Raw genomic sequence first — 21,372 nt, forward strand, 5'->3', positions numbered from 1 at the left:
TGAATCACTGCGCTTGTAAGAATCCCCAGAAATGCAACAGTGAAAACTCTCCTTCCCAGGGCTGCTGTCCCCTGTTCCTTGTGCATGTTGGTTCCTCGTCAGAGGGTTACTGCTGAGGGTTGTGCTTCTTGGCATTGGTGTATCTTTCAGAAAAAAAGAATTGAAGCATTTGTTTGAAAAAAAGAAAAACTCGTTTAAAGAATTAAATGGACTTTGCAAACAGATTTAAGGAAATGAAAGGTAGGTTGAATTTTGGGCCCATGGAACCTGACAGTGTCCTTTACTTCTAGTGTGTATGCCTTATTTGAGAGACATCTGGTGTTAACGATGGTACATCAGTCAGCAGCAGAAAAATGTGAACCTTTTGACACCTTTCTGTAGAACAGCTAATCCACATTGCAGCTCCAGAAGGCACTCCTGTCCTGTGTCTGTGGCAGCTATATGCTGTGTGGTGACTGCTCTGTGTGCACCTTAAACCTGCTGGTATTTCAGAAAAGCTATTTTAGAAAAACTCTAGCAGTCACCAGCAGGACAAGAGCTTCAGAACTAGATTATTTTTCTACAGAGGAGAAGTACCAAACCCATTCATAGCTGGATTGAGCTGTCAGGAAAACCTTTGCTTTTCTTAAATACATTTAGATAACTTTAAAAGCTTGTACCAATCCAACCAGAAGGCTCAGTGTTAAAGCTTCTGACTGCATCCAGGTGCTCCCCCCATCCCTGCTCACCTGGCAGGGCAGGAGTGGTAGAGAGGGGTCCAGGTACACGTGGCTACAGTGCATCTGTGTGCTGCTGCTACCCTGTGCTCCCCGGGGTGTTAGTGGCTGGCAGAGGAAAAGCAGCAGCCAAAGGGGGAAGGGTGCAGATGCAGTGAGAAGCTTTAATATTGAGCTTCCTGGCTTCTGTGAGAGCAAGTCAGACCCTTAATGTTATTTTAATGTATTGTTTGGTTTAATTTTTTAGTAAATATTTGAACACGATCCAGGCTTCAGAGGTTGCAATGGATAAGAAATGTAAAAGCTTTTGTTCAAGATTATAGGAGGCTGCAAGAAAAGTTAAAGACATGGAAATGAGGATGGGATGACAGGCTGCTATTTTGCCACAGAATAGAGAAGATTGTAAAGGGCTGTGAAATTGAATTCACGACCCTGGAAGTCAGGCTCAGTTTAAGAAGTGTCAGGTTGGAGGGGGGGTTCCTGAAGGTCTCAAGTTAGGATAAGCTGAGCTTGTTTTCCCCTTGACAAAGGATCTAGGATGTGGGGGGTGGATGTATGAGCCTTTTGCTATCTGTGTTTCATAAAATGCTGTATTATATACTTAAATAAGTCAGCAAAGTGACATGGTTTTTTTTTTTAACAGAATTTCATGTTTGTGTTGCTGAATGTCGCTTTGGACCACTTTACGGTTCTGTTCCTCCCTGGCACTGAGCTGCATTATTTGCTGCTAACGGGGACATGAAACACGCATTGCTTTCTGCTGCCTTTCCAAGTGGCTGCTGCAAAACTGACCGCGTGGTGCAGCGTGACATTGCTAGATAAGAAACAGCAGAAAGTAGCTCAGTGCTGGAAGAAGGTAGTTTTTTGTTCAAACGTTTCTGATTCATAGTTAAACCGTCTCTCTGCGAATGTAAACTTTAAATAATGGCTACGGCTGTGATTAAGTTACTGTAAGTTTGCTTAAGTGTTGAGTTATTGTCTGCGATTCAGTGATAGCGTGTTTAGGCGGAAAGATTGTGCAACAGGAAGTCATGCTGCAGTTCAGAAAGGATTTTGGCAAGCCAGGGTTAGTGGGCTTTTTGTGGTCAAGGTCACTGGATGTGTTTGAGTTCTTTGGAAGCAATGCCAAGGTGCTCCTGGGGAGGTTCTTCTCCTTGTTCTGCTGTGCTTCGGGGCTTGATCTGCAGTGCCTTCTAGCACTGACATTCATTTTAAAGGCATGAGGGAAAATCAGGCTGCACTCCTGTGTGATTCACAGAAATTGTTATTCTAAAGAGCTGTGTTTTGCAGTGCTGTATTTTATGTTTTCCTGAGGCAGCTCTAGAGAAGAATGATTTTTGAGAGGGATGGCTTTTAATCTCGTTATCAGATTGGGCTGTGTGGGCTCTTCCCTTGACAGATCTTTTTGCTATCTCTGAGGGAAATCAGCTGTGCCACATTTCTCCTCTTTCATCTTAAACATCTAGTGAAGTTGTGTATATTTTATGTACTTCAGCTTGGTTTCAAACTTGTCATTGATATCCTGGCTTTACTCCTGCTTAAGAAGATGACCATTAACGTTTCACTTGTACAGCAAGCAGAGTTGTGATATTCAGTATGATAGGGCTTGCAATGTCACTTTTACATTTGTTTCAAAACATAATTGCATTTTAACAGTGCAGTTCATGTTTCACACCAAAACATGCAACAAGTCTATAACATGCTTCATTTTAGAGTGCTTTAAAATAAATTAAAGGTTGGGGTTTTATAATTAAGTTCCCATTAAAGAATAGCAGTTATTCCCGAGACTGATACATAGCATTTGTATTGCGTGTTCATGTTGCATTTGTGTCCTGTACCACACTATGAGTGTGGTTTATTTATTCAGAATGACTGTTTGAAGGTTGTGTGGCCATTTGGGGTTCAGACATGTAACAACAGACATAGGTTAGCAAGGTGCTGGGTTTCTATAAACAATATTTGGTGGGATATTAAGTGCTATTTACTGAAATAATTGATAATTTGGTTTTTTTCTGAGCACCAGTAGCGTTTCTAAGGATGTGTGTTAGGGTAGAGGGTAGGTACTGATGGATTTCCAGCAGACAGTGCTTCTCATGAGCATTGCACCCATGGAACACTTGGGTCAATGCCTGTCTCCTATGGTGAGATTGCTGCACTTGTTTGGCAGACGTTGGGGCTAGAATGAGAGGAGAGCAAATGTATGTCAGTGACCGAACATGAAAGGGTCAGTGGTGATCTGTTGTCCTTCTGTGTCCCGTCTGCAAGATTCTTTTGCTGCTGGATAAGCAATGTGAAATGTTAAGCAATTGCATTCAAATTAAAGCGAGCTGTGGTTGCTAGAGGTACCTCAGGTCAGGGACTGCAGCAAACAGGAGAAATTCCAGTGACCCATGTTGAGTCATTTTTAAGTACAGGAACTGTTTGAATAGGTGAAGAATGTAACTGCCAGGTGGTAGTAAGGTTGTAGTAAGGCTGCTCACTTCTGCTCACTGTGAAGATCCCTTTCCCCAGCTGCTGATTTCCTTCACTTAGTATCCTGTGTGCAGAACTGAGACTTGAAGTGCAGATGGCAACTTTTTGACACTGTCAGAGCCTTCAGAAACAGGCTTCTCTGGTGGGGGGGTAGCTTCACCCTCAGCCTTCTGCATTCATATTGGGCTAATTCGGATTATGAAGTAGGAAGCAACATTTTTAAATTCACGCAGCAGCAGCATTTGCATTTGCACACAAGAAATATCTGCCCTGCTTCGCTCTGCAGTGTTTAAAACTACTTGTTTTGAAAGAGGAAAAATTCATGCACTGTATTCTTGTTTTCATTTTTCCTTATCTCTTCAGGAAGTCCCTTTTTTCCACCCACGCTTAACTGCTTTTGTGTAAATGTAATGGTTTAATATTATTCCCTGGAGTACTTTTATATATTTATGGCATCCATACAGTGAAAAGATACTCTCTGAATATCTTGTTATGAGGATTACTTTTCATTTTAAGACTCCATAAAGAGGATATAAATGAAGCCTGTACTTTGAACTGTTTTTTTTTTCCTTTCCCCAAATGTTTAATGTGTATTTATTTATCAACCTACAATGCTCCGAGTGTGTTGCTGGTTTAGGGATGAGCATTCTGCTCATATTTTTCCAGAGAGCTTTCAGTGGTGGATTAAGTATGATGCATTAGATCATCAAACAAAATCATTGTGTAAAACTTCTGAATTGAAGCAGACCTACCTAGATCAGCACTAAACATGTATAGTTGGACAATGGATCTTCAGTAAATACACGTCTTTGCTGTTGTAGGCCTTTTTTTTTTCTTCTCCAATTAAATTTTAGTAGGAGCAGATCATAGTCATATGTAAATTGAATGTTCAGCTCCTTACTGAACTGCATATAGTGCTCCATAATGTACAAGCCTGGGCAGGATCTTTCTCACTCTATCTGGAGCTCGTAAAGGTGTGGAATCCAATCAAAATACAAATCTTGGCTGAGGTTGCGTAGATACTTCTCAACAGAGCAGTGAGAATGTCCTTTTAAAACACTGTCTTATTCCCTTAGCATTTTCAGCCACCTTCCATTGTTCAACCTCCTGAGCCTCCGCTGCGTTTTTTTTCTTAGTGTGAGAAATATTCTTTTTTTTACTGACTGTAGATTTTGTTCCTGTTTTTATTAGCTTCAATCCTTGAAATCTTTTTCTGCCATCAGAACAAGCAGGCTAGCTATAACCTGTTTTTATTACATTTCCGTGGCTCGAATAACTCATCTTCTCTGTTTCTTCGTAGGCATTCGACCTCCGATCATGAATGGGCCCATGCACCCACGCCCGTTGGTAGCATTGCTGGATGGCAGGGATTGTACAGTAGAGATGCCTATTCTGAAGGATGTAGCCACAGTGGCATTTTGTGATGCTCAGTCTACACAAGAAATTCATGAGAAGGTAATATTACAACAATAATTCTGGTGTTTTAGAAAGCACGGGTAATGTAATGATTACAGATACGGTGTTCTGTGAGTGATGACAGCATCTTAGATGTTGTGGTTGGGTTAATAGTTAATTACCTTGGTGATTTATTGGTCGCTTATTCAAAGTGATGAACAAAGATAAAAAAAAAAATGTCTGTGTCAGAGTATGCCTTCTGTGCAGTGCATCCTTGGCTGGATCTTGTCCGTATGCTTACCAGCCCAATTAGATTTGGGGAGAGCACTTATCTGGAAAAACTGCATTACATGATGTTTTGAAATGCTTCTTGGAAACACTGTTGCTAAGCTTTCAACTGGAAGGCCAAATATCAGTATTGAATTGGCTGTGTGAAGAACTTTCAAACTTCTCTGCTTAGCCAGCTGTTGGCTTAGAAGATGTGTGCACTGTGAATTCATGCTGGAGTTTCAAACCAAAGGCTAACCAAAAATTTATTTTCTAAAAGAATTTAGAAGTACATTCAAACTGTACGTTATCCCAGAATCTTGTGCCTTTCCTGATGATTTGGAGGTGTGTACAACAACCAGTGGTTTCTAATGCTGTTGAAGGATTTCTCGTTTTCCTAGAGGCATACTCAGTTTTTGTAATGTGCCAGACTTGTGTGCCTGCATGGTCTCTTTTGAAGACTTCCTTCAGCATGAAGACCTAGCATCTACCTCAAATCTTCGCTGCTCCTCAGACAGCAGTAGAGTCTTCCCACAACTGTATTTTTGCAGAGGCAGAACTAATTTTGATGAAGTTATTGTTGGCTGTTAGCAGAGAAAGCCTCAACTGCCAAGTATTCCTTTAACTGATAGAGTGAAACCTGCTTTTGTGGAGGTAAAAACTGTAATGAATTTGGTGGCAGAGGTGGTCAGCTGGATCTGTTCCAGGAGAATTTGTTTCCCCTATCCAGTGAAGATTCATAACAGATGAATACAAATCCAAGTATTAACATAGAGGCTTGTTGCATATCTGCATCCACTTCTGCAAACAGAGCATGTGGTTGTGTGTACTGCTGAGCATGCTTCAGATAGGAAGGCATTACATCAGCTGAACTGAATTGCACCAATAATCTTGCTTCTCTATAAAGATATTGTTAAGCTTGTTCTATGCTAATTATAGTAACCCTTAGGCTTGTTATTTCAAAAGCTTTTCACTAACTGTTTTAATTGCTTATTTACTTTTCATTTTCTTATATAGCTTTGTTTAAACATTTTAGAGCCTGGTATCTGTACATGATGGAAGATTTAATCTTTTCTTTGACTTTCTTATAAAGCCAGCTACTTGTATAGAATACCAATACAATGTTTTCCCTTCTGTTACTACATGAATAATTTTTTTCTGTAGTCCTTTTCATGTCAGCATTTTTTGGTGAGAACCCACCAACAAACTCTTCAGCTTCCAGCTGCCTAAGAAATATCTTTTTATCCTGAAAAAAATTTCCGTTGTTAAAACTTCCAAGATTTTTAAGAGCTATGGTTGTATATTTTCTTTTTTCCTGCATTAGAGGATTAAAGAGGTTTTTTATGCTGCAACAGCACAGCAAGCTAAAACAGCTGGTTCTCATGTTTCAGACAGAAATAAGAGATGACTCTCCTCTTGTAAAGCCCTGTGTTCCTTGGTGGCTCTCTGATGCAGATTTGTTCCCCGTACAGGAATATGCTTTTGTCAGAACAGTTGTCAAGAATGATCTTATAAGTTGTTTTCTGCAGCACCGGTACTGGCTTAACATTATTTTGAACTCTTATTCTGTTGTGATATTCCATTTTGAGAGAATAAAATTTTACTGAAACTTAATGCCAATGTTGTACATTGAAAGAGATCAGTGCTTTTGCTGTGTGTACAGCCAGAAATGCTTGCTGTTGTGGCAAGGGAACTTAAAAGTAACTAACTAGAGAACAAATACAAGTGAGAATGTCTTCAGTAATTTTTTTTAATATTTTTTTTATTTTAATATTTTTTTAAGTTCATTTGTAAAGGTTGAAAAAGGCCTTTTCTCTTAATTATGCATCTCAAGAAATGTAATATAATGACTTATTTCTGTCTATTTTTCATCATATTTAAATGCTGTTTTAATTTTACTCTTCCTGTCTCACACCATCATCAGAAATGTGGCATGTGGATAGCTGGATTCTGGTTAGAAGGACTAAATAGCACATGAAGAATAAGCAGTGTCAATGCTGTTTCACTCTACTAGTAAATAATAGCTGCCTGCTCTTCAGGTGAACACTGAGAGCTGCACCACCTTTATAGTGCTCTGCTTTGCTTGCAAAAAACCACTCATTTACCTTTTAATGCATCAAGACTTGGGAATTCCAGAGTGACATGATTGCTTTTCCTTAGAAACACTAAATACTTTCCCTTATCAGTGATGTATAGTAAATGAATTATGGAGGTTGAAAGTCAGCATGTGTATCATGTGTATCTCAAGTTGTAGCTTTGGAAAAGAAAATAGTGAAACTTGATGAGTAATGCAGGTAATCTTTTGCTGATCTTTACAAATATTTGTATTTAGTGCATATGCTAAAGCTTGCTTCCACTGTTTCTTATATTAAAAGAATTCATTCTTATTGAACTCAATAATATGTCTATAAAGTATGCTTTCATTAGCAACCAGTACATTGTCACGATGCAGATTTTCATTAGTCCAAAGTGTGATGCAGTCCTGAAAACTTTGGGTTTGCAGTTTGTGTTCTGCCAGATGACAAACTTCTGTGACAAAAATCACCAGCCCTCATCCATTTTCAGACTGGTAAAGTAATGTAACAGATCAGTTCATAAAATGCAGAGCCCTGCTTGCTTTGCATATGCAAAGTGCTCACTTTTCAGTTCAGTTGTTTGCTTGCTTTGGAAAAAAAATGACCTCTTTGAACCCATTTTTAGAGCTATAGTGAAGAAATACCTGTATTTCAGTACTGCCTGTCTAATGCATTGTTTGGAAATGGTATTTTAATGAATGTAATCATTTTTTTCAGAAGTTTTAAAATCAGGAGTTGCCTATTTAAAGCAGTATTTAAAATGTTTGTAGATTTATAATGCATATTCCTGGCTGTTCTAAATGGCTCTGCCTTGTTCATTAAAATATATTTGATAATGGATGTTCTTTTACTAAAGACCATTGTGAAGGAAGAGATGACAGAACTCCAGGAAAAGGCTTATGCTGAGAAGAATGAAAGGCTGCAAAAAGATGAGAAAGCTGAGGTTTTTGGTGGCTTGCATAGCTCCCCGATTGCAAGGAAGTGAGGAATTGACAGTGAAAGAGAAGACATACTGGAATCCAGAGGAGGGATTTCTGCTTGCCACGAGAGAGTTTGAAGAACAGGATGATGGCTTAAATACTGTGTTTTAAAATGGCTAGACAGGAGTGGAAATGGAGAGTGCAAAAAGAGGGATTTGTGTGAGATTGTGAGACAGCAGTAAACTGCAACCTAGATGGCTTGTGTTTTTTCACAGACAAGCTGAGGGATTTTAACACATGCAGGCAGTAAGGAGGAATAGAAATCAGGATTTGAATGCCATTTGTATGGATCAAAAGCAAGATGCTAGCAAATATTGTGTACCTTATTGTGTGTGCTAATTAAGGAGTTTTCTTCAGATAGGTTGGTGTGCAAGTTTAAGTTCTGTAGGGATTTCCCTATGTCGGAGAACTTCTCATTCTCTTTTTATGACTGAAGAAATGGAAGTATGGAAAAGAAGTAGCTTGACTTTAAGCAAGTCACAAGTAAATAATCACATGTATTAGAATTCTGCTTCACCTCAGGTCAAAGCTTTTGTTACTGGTGCTGCTGGTTGAAAAGCAAGCTGGGTGGTGTGGGTATGTTTCATTGCTTTGAAAAGGCTGCCAGTGCTGACGTGAATCCTGACTTTTACTGAGAGTGACCCAAAGTACTGCAGTAACTTTGCAGCTGAGGACATTTATAGTTCTTCAGAAGATATATGTGTATAGGGATTTATTGTTATATTTTTTTAAATATTTTTTTTTCATATTGTTTTTATTTTTGCCACTCCCCATCTCAGTAGAGAAGGTGGTTTGTGTTCAGGACTGTTGGTAGGTATTTGTATCTCAGGATGCAACAGTCATTTAAACTTCGGGCTTCTAGGTTCTCTCTTATTACAAAGACTGTACGCAGCGATGTGAAGTCAAGCATTTTGTCAGTCAAACTGTATCATGGGGAGCTGGTGGTAAGTGGGAACTGGGTTTTTCTCACTCTCAGGAGACTTCACTGAGTCATTTGGGTAGAAATTCACTTCAAGATTTTGGTGGTTTGATTTCTTTAATTTTTTTTAAAATAAAGATCATATTAATATCAGTTAAAGTTAGTATGTTAAATTGTTTTTAATTCTTCTACAGTTAATTGTTTAAATCTGCCTTTTCAGCCTCGAATTGCTTCCGAGTAGCAGTTTGTTCTACCATAGGTGTTGGTCCAAAAAAAGCTATCAGAAAAATAAGCACAAAAATAATTAGCTTGTTTCCTCCTTCATTCCAGGTTGACTTGCTTTTTTGCTCTCTCTTGCCCTGTTCTCTCCTCCTGTCTCCTGAAATCCCTCTCCTTTTAGTGGTTTACTGTTCTTCCTCCCTTCATGGCAGCTTACACAGCCAGCACTTCCGCTTTTATAGCCTTTCTCTTTCCCTACTCTTTCTTTCTATTTCTTTTACCTTGGAGTCATCACAGGCTTGAGCACACCATTGAGGTTTTTGTGTTACCTCAGATTTTTCAAGTTGAAATTCTTTGGTCTTCAGGCTTCCTGACTTCATTACATATATAGAGACAAAGTGCACTTCCTAGCAAGAAGGAGCTAAGCATAAAAATAATTGCCAACTCTGGCAATAGAAGTGTTCAGTCAAGCAGAGGAAAAAGTAAAGGGATCCCTGCAAACTTGAATGAAAGACACAAAAAGCACAGCTGATTACAGATGACCTATAGGGCAAAATGTATATGCTGTGGAAAGAATCTGTACATTGTTTTTTCTTTTTTTTCTTTTTCAATTCTTTGGCTTCCTACATCTTCAGATAGAGGGAAAAGAAAAAAGGCAGGAGGTTGTTTTGGATGGATTTACTACTTCTTTCAGGTGTCCAGTTCCTCAGAACACTGAGGAAGATGCAGTACTCGGCTGGAACTGCAGATGTAGTCTGAGAGGTAAACCCACACTGCAGCCTTACAAGGGTTAGCCTGTAGTAAAGCTGAAAGGCCTCAAATTCCTTGACCTCTGCTAAAAGCACAAACAGAAATTATCTTTGCAAGAATACCATACTTTTATTGTAAATGAAAACATTTATAAGTTGAACTTCCTGTTTGGTGGAGTAGGACCAGGTGTTTTCAGTCAGTCATCTGTATAGGAATGAACTGTAGAAACGTCTCCAGTCAGTCCCGTTATGAAGATTGTTTCAAAGAGAAGCTGAAGAACTTTCATAGGGCAGCAAATGTTTGGAAACTGAGACAAATCAAACACGCTGCTGTTCAGATGTCTGCTTGATTTGTTTCTATTTTATTAATGGTAAAATAAGATTATTTTTGCAGCTTCAGATTCTTACCCATTTAGAAGTGAAGCCGTATCTTTGCATTTGCACCATCACTGCAGTTTATATTGATGATACATTCCCAACATAGCAATTGTCCAGAAGATTACATTTTCAATGTATACGAATTAAAATGAAGCTGTGATGTATACTTGGGAATAAGTTGATGCTTAGGAGTTGATCCACTGAAGATTTAGAGAGACTGCTTGAATGTACCTTCAATCAAATTCCTTATGAAAGACCGAAAGGAAAATGAAATCCTAAAAACCTTTCTTACACCTAATAGAATACCTTTAGTATTTATTACAGTAAAGTTGTATAGAAAATTGGTGTTTGTATTCAATGACCTTTCTGCCAGATTTGTCATTGGTAATGCCAGAGGTCAAGTGCAGCCTTAGCAGCAAGCTGGCAGCACCTGCAAACAGCCAGAGGGCTGCTGAGCCCAGCAAGCAGCCTGTATCGATCCTACAGGCAGAGCAGGCTCTGTCATGTGCGCAGTTAGCAGCAAGTATTTTACTTCATTTCCTGGTACTGGATCTTTACTAAGGATCACTGGGGCTTGAAAATTGCTCATGGTCATTAACAGCTTTTTCTGACGCAGTTCTGTGGGTTGATGCCTTGTCATCGGTGACTTTCATGATACAGTGATCCTCTGGCAAAGAAGTTTGATTCATCCTAGTGTCTGAGAGACTTGAACTGAAATGCTGCACAATTCTATGATATTAATAGAGTGTACAAGTTAATGCATAGAAGTCTTGATAAAAAGATCTTTCGTTTAAAGCCTTTTGCCTTCCAGTTCTAGAACGCCATAATCCAAATAGCTTTGTTAGCACGTTTCCAGACTGTCAGTTGTCCCATGTGCTGTACAGAACCATAGCTACAGACCTGTTTCTCTTTACCTTTGTCACTTGAATAATTCAGATGGGATATTAGGAACAAAATTCTCAGAAAGAGTAGCGATGCATTGGCACAGGCTGCCCAGGGAGGTGGTGGAGTCACCATCCCTGGTGGTGTTCAAGAAATGTGGTGGTGCGGCACTGAGGGACATGGTTAGTGGGCATGGTGGGGGTAGGCTGATGATTGGGCTTGGTGATCCTAGAGGACTTTTCCAACCTTAATGATTCTGTGATTCTGTGCAAAATGTTTTGAGTCTCAGAAATTTTCAGAAATTGACTTGTCCTGAAACTACTGCATATAGTTGTCAGTAAAGAAGGGCTGACTTCCATGTAGTTTTTTTTTAAAGGAATTCACCTGCAAGTTAGTCATTTACATATAGTTGTGTGTATGTGTATCTATTTTTAAAAACTGTATTTTACAAACTGTAAATCTACAGTCGTATTATGTGTATACCAGTAATTTATGTATAGTTATACTACATATATTCTGTGTTTCTATACTGCATATATTCAATGATTCTATATTTGTAGTATGTTTATATTGGGTCTTGGAGTGTTTTCGGGAGTCTGTAAGTAATATTTGTTTATGTAAATGTTTTATACTTATTTTTATTTATGTAAGATGTAAAGCAAAGTCATGATGTTTAGTGTCAGAACTAACAGCACTAAAGTCAGTAGAAGACCACTAGGCAGTGTCCTGGTGAAAGCGTGTTCCATGAATTGGATGTGTTACTGACAGTGATGCTGATGGTAGGAATCAAGTGTCAAGCTGATGTCTCGTTCCAGTTTCTATTTACTAAAGAGCAGCACAAACTGATGATTTTAGAGACCAGCTGACTGCTGTTTGAGCACAGGGTTATATTTTTAGTTTTAAATGTCTTTGCTTTCCATGGATCCTTCACACTATTCTGATGAGGCTTTTTTGAGCAGTTAGAAGCCTCCTGCAATTTTCCCCTAGAATTTCCCCTAGAATATTGACATGAATTTCATGGATTGCTGCTCCTCTGCAAGTCAAGTAGTGCAAGGCCTGCTCAACTTAATTGAAATACATTGTCTACCTAAATGTGCAAAAGTAACTTTTGGTGACATTGGAAGATTTAACTGGGGATGACACAACAAGCTTCAAGTCCAAGAAATGCAATATCCTGTCATTTCTAGAACCAGATGGAATATATCACTTCTGGTAATGATTTCTGAGAGGTCTTTCTAAAAAATAACGCCATGCTGTCATTCTGTATTTATTTTATAAATGTCTTCTGTCTCTGCATTGAAGTAGTTTGGCATTTTATGTACTGTGTTATGTTTTTGTGATCTGGATTGAATTGCAGGCTTTAGAGACCAGTTTTTGGTAGAATTAGTGTACGTTTAGGTGACCAAAGAGCAAAATGGCTTGCTGTTTCATTATTAATATTTTACAGTACTCTTACCCTTTTTGGTAAAATACTCAAGATACTGAGCTTTTATTCAAATAATACGAGGCATGGATGTTATAATGGTCACCATGTGGTATTTGGTATGATGGCAAAAATAGCCTGGTGTTGAAATAAAATGAAAACACTGAAAGGGAAATGTTTAATAAGGATTTGAACCTTCAACATTCACTACTGAAGATCTGTTAAATTCTTTGAAGTCGAAATGTTTTCCTACTACAGTGTCAGCAGTTCTCTAAGCGCCTTGGAGAGGTGGCATATTTGAAAGCAAAGTAGTCATTCTGAGGTTGAAGAACAGCAAAAAGACCCGTCTGAACAGTTCTGATTGGAAACGATGTCAGCTCACTGAAGAGGGTATGAAAAAGGCTTTCAGTAAGTTTTCTGTAGCTTCATCTGGAAGTCAGTCAGTAACTGAGGGCAGAACAATAATGCAGATAGCTTCCTTCTGTCACTGAATGATTATGTATCCAACTTGTGTCCTGTTTCAACTTTTATCTCAGAACCTTTCTTCTCAAAAAGGCCAACTGTCGTCAGATGAAAGCAGAAAATGGCTGCTGAAGGTACGCAGCTACCTCTGTTTGTGCTGTATCAAACCTTGCCTGTTTTGTTTCCATGCAGGAGAGCTTAAAAGAGTATTGTCTGACTGCCATGTACCTGAAATTTCTAGCTTGCTTGTTTATTACATTTATAGTGCAAATTGTCAGGGATTGATTTTCTTTTTTTCTTTTTCTTTTTTTTTTTATTTTTATTTTTTGTAACATAATTGCAGTAGATGCTGGACCTGCTTATGTTTCTGCTGGATTTCATTTATTACTCAGATTTAGTTCACATTTTATTTTTGATCTAACAATCTTTCTAGACTTAAGTATGTTTAATATGTAATGGGTGAGAATGTAATTTATACCAATAATATTGAAGTACAGAAACTCTTGTTATAGCTGTAAGTGGCATTATTAACATTAACCTCATTGCAGAATGCTTATAACTTCAGATTCTCTTTTTTTTTTTTTTTGCTATTTTGATACACTTGTGTCACATGGCTAGGTACAGAAAGCAGTAACATAATTATCAAAAATTAATGTGAGATAATGTACAACAGCAGAAGACTACGTCTTGGCACTGCATTTCTTTGCTAACTCATCCATAATCCTAGAAGCTGTTAAGAGAAGAAACCTTCTAGCCCTTAAAAGTAAGAAGAAAATCATAAAAAAATTTGTCATATCTTTTGGTTTCATATCTCATATAATGAATAAATGAATTTGGAAATGGTTAATGTCAGCATTAAGTCACAGTTGAAAAATGATTTTCCTTTTCATTCACTGCATTCTTATACTAGCAAATACTTTCTGATATCCTCTCGCCAGGCCAGAACCTGAATGGACTCAAAGCTGTAGGGCAATGAGTCCAGACCAGTGCTCACAGAGTGCAAATTACAGTCTTGACTGACCGAGTTAATAAAAGATGAATGATTATGGCGTGAAATTCCCAAATGAAATGCCTGAGCCCATTCATCTGTCTTTTAGCCCTTGCTTACAGTGCTTCTTGAGGTAGTGGAAGCTCTCTGCACACACACTCTGCCCTCTGGAGAGCAGAGAAAGAAGGGTCTGCATGTCCCATCAGTCTTGGGTTGCATTGGTGTGAGTTACTGCACGTTATGTGTGAGCAAAGGATGTTACTGACAGTGCTGCAGCTGTCTGTAGCAACTCCCAAAGAAACAGCAGTAGTATGTATGATACAACACAGAATGGAGGACATGGCCAACTGGAGAAAGGTGGGAAATCACAGAGATCTTCAGGACCTCGAAGCCAGAAGCACCAAGTGCATGGAAATGCATCAGTGTAGAACTCGGGGTTGTGACTTGGAAAAGAAAGAAGCCCTGCTGGAAACGTGGGAGTGCAAAATAAGATGTGCTTTAAGAAAAGATGGATTCAGATTTATGTTTTTACCAAGGGTTATCAGTGTGCTGTTGGCCATGTAGAAGTGTGCATCACATGTGGCTTTGTTAGGGAGGATTTCTGCTAAATATGCTAGTGTTGGTATAATGGAGTAGGGAGAGGAGTCTCAAATAGCAGTGTCTGCAGCTGGGTTACTTCTCAGAGAGCTGACCTTGTGCTTGCATGAGTGCACCACGAGGGTAGAGAGGGACCAGCCTGGAGGAGGCTAAAACTGGGCCTGTGAAGGGCAGCCAAACAAGTGCTGAGATACGATCACTGTTTATTAATATGCGTGGATTATAAACACCAAGGAGACAAAATGTGGCTTGAGCAAGTGGCCAGCACTGGCACCAGCAAACAGATATGAGCTGTGCTGTAAGTTGTGACTGGAAATTCTGTGTTATTTGAACAGTGAGATCTTGGAAAAAATTTCTGTCAGAAAGCAGTGGGACAAAAATACCCACAACACCTATGGGCATTGTAGTCTGTTTATGAGAAAGACTGTTTCACATGCAGACTGTGCAACACAAAGTGTCTGGTACGAAGTCCAAATTGGTGGTAGTGTCACTGTGGAAGCAAAGACAACAAACTGTTAGTAGTTGTTTTTTTTAACCCTCTGTAACAGCTGAAGTAAAAGCATTTGATGAATGCAGTCATGCTGATTGGTGACTTCTAGATGTAATCTCCAAAGGACCTGTAGCATTAAAATCAAGGAGCTCTATGTGCATATAACCATTAAAATCTTCAGAGCCTACAGCTGTTCTTTGAATTACATTGTAGCCGCATACTTCAAGGCTGTGTAACTTCTAATTTTCTTGTAGTTCTGAGTCTTACAAGTAAATTCTGCTCAAAGGATTCTTGTCTCTGTCTTATTTAGAGCTGGGGTTGCCAGTCCTGGAGTATCTATTGAAATATAGATTATTCTGTGGGAGCAGTTCTTTATTTTCATGGGTTTTGTTTACGTTTTCTTTTAAAATATTTTGTGTATTTTAACTTTTTGAAGTTAGAGCCACAGATCTTGTGTTCCAGTACATTGCTGTCATGCTTTGTGTGTGAGATCATACTTTGCTGTATGTTTTTTATTTTTATTTTTATTGATGTTGATTGTTGTCCCTGATTGCCATACCCAAGAAAATGCTCACATGAGCAGGAGTAGTTCAGCTGAGAGAATCTCTACATGTACCAGACCCAAAAGTATTGAATAAGAAATTTGGAGCATCCAGAGAACTGTGGGATGTGCATGATAGGATCCACTTGACGTGATTGCAGCTAGCTGTAGTGATTTGTAGAATGATTGCAATATTAGGTGCTACAGCAGAGGTGGAAACCAACATGTTTTGAAGATGTGGAAGAGTTCACTTCAAATACAGAGCTGCGTGGCATGCAGTGTCATGGCTGCTTGGAAGCTGAATTTGAAAACTCCTGGACATCGCTTGCAAACTTCCTTCACACCCTTTTCTTTTAACTTCTCTTAAGTAGGTTGGATGTATATTCACATCATCTGAGAGACATTAAAATCTTAATGATCCTGTCAGTTTATTTTTGCTTTTATTTTTCTCAAGTTTTATTTTTGCAATATTTTTGTTTTTGTACTTTTTCTTAATTCTTAGAAGTATTAGTTTTGCTGGGTAATCTCAATTGCACTAATTTATGTGACTTCTAATTTCTCATCGGCAAGAACTTAGACAGTTACACCATCACTAAATTGAGGACGCGTGCTTTGTGTATAAATGGACTGATTTCAGTCTCTGTTGTCCAAGGGTTTTGTAATGGTTACTGAATGTTTTCTATTCAGGTATAGAGAGGTTTAATAATGCAGTGGATGCCTGTACCACTGTGTGATTGCTCTGTTATTTCATTCAAAACTGAATGTCAGCTGCGTAAACAAAAAAATACTCATTGTTAAAATTGAGTGCCTGCTCTCATGTTTTGTTTTCAGGATGCGTGCACAGATGCATTTAGGGTTCGGTATTGCAAAACATCTCCTGTGAAATGAGCTTTCCCTCTTAATAAGAGCACAAATAGTGAGCTTTTCCTAAAGCTAATCTCATCATGTTAGAATAGACATGTCAGAAAGGGAAAAAACAACAAACCTGAGTAGACTGGATGATACTTGGGCAAATACTCTTTAAAATAAAAGATCTAGATTTAATGCTTTTACAGTCCCTAGTGCTTGAAAGTTTGTTTACATGATTGCGATCCTGTGAAAAGAAAGCATTAAGTATTTATTTCATTTTCCTTGTAGGTACTAAATGAAGCAGTGGGTGCACTGATGTATCACACTATCACTTTAACACGAGAAGACCTGGAGAAATTTAAAGCACTTCGAATAATTGTCCGAATCGGCAGTGGTTTTGATAATATTGACATCAAATCTGCTGGAGATTTAGGTATGACTAATAAAGACTTTGTTTTACATCTTATACTTGCCTCTAGAAACTAGGTAGCATCTGAGTCTTTGCATTAATGTTTCCTCTACAATTTATACTAACATAGTATGTAAGCTGTATAATTTTCTCATCAGTGTTTAAAAATCATTATACAGATATTACCATTAGTTAATTAAGTGATAATATTAATGGCTTTGCGGCAGGATGACAGTCTGCCTATTTAAGATTAATACAAGAAGTATGGCAATAATTTTTCCTCTCTTTTTCTTTTTTACTTCAGTTGTGTATTTTAACTACTGTCTTCTGTAATCCAATCACAAAATATAATTCCATCAGCATGGAAAACTACTGCTGTTTGAATAAAGAGTGAGATCGTTATCAACTGTCTGGAACTTATTTATGATGCATGAGATTTAGTGCTAAAGCACTCCATAATATAGATTTTATAGAGGAATCAGCTGTTGCTGCTTCAGAATAAATTTAGGTACTGCAACTATGAAGACTGTGCTTAGTGCTTCACTGTAAAAAAAGCAGTAGTCTGATTTGTCCTTCACTTCCTTTAGGATAACCCATCCATTATCTGTAATCTACAGGTAAAACTGTATAACTGGAAATAAATGTCTGTGTATTTTTTGTTTTGCTAAATAGATTGAAAATATGAAATAACGTAGAATGGTTTGCATTTGAAGGGACCTTAAAGCCCACCCTGGCCTAACCCCCTGCCATGGGCTGGGTGCCCTCCACCAGCTCAGGCTACCCAGAGCTCATCCAACCTGGCATTGGGCACCTCCAGGGATGGGGCACCCAACAGCTTTCTGGGCAGCAATGCCAGGGCCTTGCTACCATTTTTCTTCCTTATATCTAATCAAACATGTTTAAATAATGAAGTTTCCCATTATGCTCTGGAAAGATCTCAGAATTGCTTATTTCCATATGACAGTGCTTCGTCTTAGTAATAACCCCAGTGTTGTAGTGAGGGGCTGTAATATGGGTCTGTTTATCAGTAAATGAAAGTAAAATAGTCATTTGTTTCTAATGGCTGTGTAGTTTGCACAGCAGGATAAGAACTTTTTGTGAGTTTCTCTAAAGAGCAGATCAGGCATCTAAGGCTGTGTTCCTACTTATTCTTAGTGGTGCCAAAGTTGGGTGCGTAAGCTGAGCCCTAGAAATCAGACATGCTTGTAGAGATTGCCCTGGGGTAAAATTCTGGATTCAAAGCCAAAGCTTGGGTCTGGATCAAAGGTCTCAGACCTGTAATGAGTCTGATTTGTGTGGGGAACCCCTGATGAGTGGACTGTGTGCTGATTTGTGGGCAGGTCTCTGCTGGATGGTCAGCAAAGCTTATAATTTAAATGCGTTCACATGGCTCTTCAAGCCACAGTGTAGCAGATTTGGGGAATTCTCATTCATATGAAATGTTAATAATTCAGTTCTTAGGTTGTGATTAGACTGAGTTATGCAGTTAAGATCCATCTCGTTTGTGCATTCCAGTATTTACAAAATACAGTTGTTGTCTGTTTCTAATGCCAGTAAATGCTGGAAGGCTTGCAATGTGAAATCTCTCCTAGCAGCTAGGGCAAAATGGTTGGAGTTAGTATCTAACTCACTGCTCCTGGGAGAAATCTCTTTTCATTTGTTGAATATGCATCTCAAGGAAGTAACATGAGAGTTATTGCTCTTTGTAAAATGCTTTTATTCTGTCTTGAAATACAGTACAGAGTTGGACCCTAAGGTCTGACGTTTCTCCTGAAATTTCATAGCAGCTTTTGGAGTAATTTTCAGGGACACATTGGTGAGGTTGTTAGCAGCTTTCCCCTCTCAGTGTTGTTTTCATGTTATCACTTCTTGAAATGCATGCAAACAGATGTTCTTTGGATGATGTCTTTATGATCTGGTCTGTTTTCCTCCAGATTGTTAGTTGTTGACTAGAAAATATGTGCAAGTTGTAAATGTAACTACATGCAAGTGAAATGTGAATCAAGGGTAACACCTGTTGTCTACTAAGTTTTTCAGTCTTAAACTAAACCATGTAGTTACTGAAAGCAAAGCAGTAGGGAAAAGAACATAGAAGGAGTGGATAAGAGAAAAGTGCATTATCTTTTCTGATGTGCAGTATCTCTTTTCTTCAGAGCATTTATTTACCCCACTGCCTGTATGGTTCACTATGCCTTTTTAAAACCAGTTGTTTTTAAAGAAAAGGGAAATGGGGGGAAAAAAGAGTTCTTGCTATGTACGAAACCTATTATTGCCTATTATCATACTTTCCCTAAGGAAACCTATTAGGGAGGAAAGTGTAAGGCAAGCTTAATTTCTTACATTTCTTCCCACATATGTGATATAACTTTTTAAGGTCATTTTAAGGCATTTTCTTTTATTATTGATGCCAGCCATTAGGAGACATGCTTATTAAATTCATTTTGCCATCTAAAGTCTGTATTTTTTGGTCCATGAAAGACCTTTTTGTAAACAAATGCAGCTATTTAATATGATGCAATTAAAGGGCTTTTATATTTTAATCTTCCACTTTTTCCCTCATTCATGCTCTTTCTTTCATTTTTAAAATATGGTGAGTTTCATACTGCCATTGATGTTATAGCAGGATGCCAACATTAATAGTGATGCTGTTTTATTTGTGGAAGTCCATAGAGCAGTGACTCAGCACACTACAGCAGAGGGAAGAAAAATAGTTCTGAGCTTCCTTACGTTGCCTATAGAAAGTACTGGCCAGTAGAATGAAAGCATTTGAATGGAAAACATAGATAAATATGCAAGCTCATATATAAGATATAAGCTTATTTTTGGTCAAATTATTGTCTTATTGAAGAGAACACTGGGTTTTCTTTCTTGCTTCACAAGATATACTGGTATTAGCTGAAGACTCATTGAATATTTATTTATGTAAAACCCAAACAACTTGACAGGGGAAAACAGTATTAAGGTTATTTTTATTAGTATACAAACCACTTCTTTCTCCACCATGGAATTATACTGTATACTGGTTTTGGTCTCAGTCAGCAGAATGAAGAGAGGAGCATTAGTGGGAGCTGATGATTAGAGAATGAACATGCAGTAAAAAGAAAGAATGAAGACAGGTCGAAAACACTGTGAACTTTTTCAAGTAAACATTTTGCTTCACTGCTGTACATTCAGTACTGGCAGGTAAAAGCTAATTAAAATATTTTTTTTTTTTTTTAAAGTAAAAATGGAGTACCTTGAGTCTTGAATCAGTTCTCCTTCCACAACAGTCTGTGAAAATCTATAGTAGTCTTTCAGCTTCTTGATGTTACAGCTTGTTTAACTATTAATTTAAAAATGCATTTTCCTGATAGCTGAAGTTTTGTGTTACCTTTACATTTAATGCAGGATCAGATTTTGTATTTCAATATTGAAATTTAAATGAGTTTTCTTTAATATGAGGGATCAAGAAAGGACTTGGATTCTGTGTGTAGCAACTCTCCAAACTCCTATGCAGTGTGAAACAGATTGTTCCTCCCTATGTTATTACAACCTCTGTATGTCTTGGAAATAGTATTTCTCTCATCAAGGTTTATAAGAGTGGCTTTCATTATAAATTAAATTTTTTTGTAACACAGACAGCTTTTGGGGGGTATCTGCTCAGTAATAGCAAGTTAACTCGCACAACGAAGTGCAAACAGTGATCTTTAACCTCACTGACTTTGTGTTGAGAGAAAAGCATGTATTTCTTCCTGCTACTCAAAGCACGGAGCCCACCATGCACATAAAACACTTACTAACATATTGATTTGGTTACTAAGCTACCTGACAGCTATATACTTACTTCTGTGGTTTCGATTGTCCATTTGCTGTGTGCCTTAATGTGGAGAAACAGTAAATAGTAAAAGAAAAGAATCAGAAAAGGAAGTTTGCTTGTATGTGGTATTAGTGCAAAATAGTTACTGAAATAGCTGTAAATGTAAACATCATTGTTGGGATTGCTGTTAAATGGGAAGAAAGAAATGTTTGGCAACCTGTTGTGCTTTCCACCCGTTCTTTGCAGGGATTGCAGTGTGTAATGTGCCAGCTGCCTCTGTAGAAGAAACAGCGGATTCTACCATGTGCCACATTCTGAACTTGTACAGACGAACCACCTGGCTTCACCAGGCTTTGCGGGAAGGCACGAGAGTACAAAGCGTCGAACAGATTCGGGAAGTGGCTTCTGGAGCTGCCAGGATCAGAGGGGAGACCTTGGGCATTATTGGATTAGGTACGTTCGGTGGAGACGTAGTTTAATACTCCTTTTCTTCCAAAGAAATCAAGTTTTCCTTTCCAAAGATTTGAGCTATAGAGACAGAGTACTTCACTCTTTTTCATGCCAAGATTCTGTACAACACCACTTCATTCCTGGTGTTTATATATCTCAGATATTTTCCCCATAAACCGTTTCCCGCAGACAACTTTTGCAGTTGATGTTCTCTGAGTTGAGTTTCTGTACATCTTTCTGCTATTGTAATGCCCATTGCCAGGCACATTGGTTGTAAGGGGAAGAGGCATCATTGTTTCCCTTTTCCAGGATGAG

The 21,372-nt window shown here is 38.3% G+C and overlaps 1 protein-coding gene across 1 annotated transcript in view; it reads left to right on the top strand.

The window, feature by feature from the left end:
* Positions 1–1,392: 1,392 nt before the first annotated feature.
* The window catches only part of CTBP1 (C-terminal binding protein 1), a 39,320-nt gene continuing 19,340 nt past the window's right edge, over positions 1,393–21,372 (top strand). Inside the window, exons 1-4 of the mRNA XM_031553242.1 lie at positions 1,393–1,572; positions 4,489–4,643; positions 16,691–16,835; positions 20,854–21,060. Coding sequence (XP_031409102.1) covers positions 4,506–4,643; positions 16,691–16,835; positions 20,854–21,060 — 490 coding nt within the window. The 5' untranslated portion in view covers positions 1,393–1,572; positions 4,489–4,505. The remainder of the gene's footprint in view (positions 1,573–4,488; positions 4,644–16,690; positions 16,836–20,853; positions 21,061–21,372) is intronic.

Source organism: Meleagris gallopavo, chromosome 4 (genome assembly GCF_000146605.3).
Source record: "Meleagris gallopavo isolate NT-WF06-2002-E0010 breed Aviagen turkey brand Nicholas breeding stock chromosome 4, Turkey_5.1, whole genome shotgun sequence".
Taxonomy (NCBI): domain Eukaryota; kingdom Metazoa; phylum Chordata; class Aves; order Galliformes; family Phasianidae; genus Meleagris; species Meleagris gallopavo.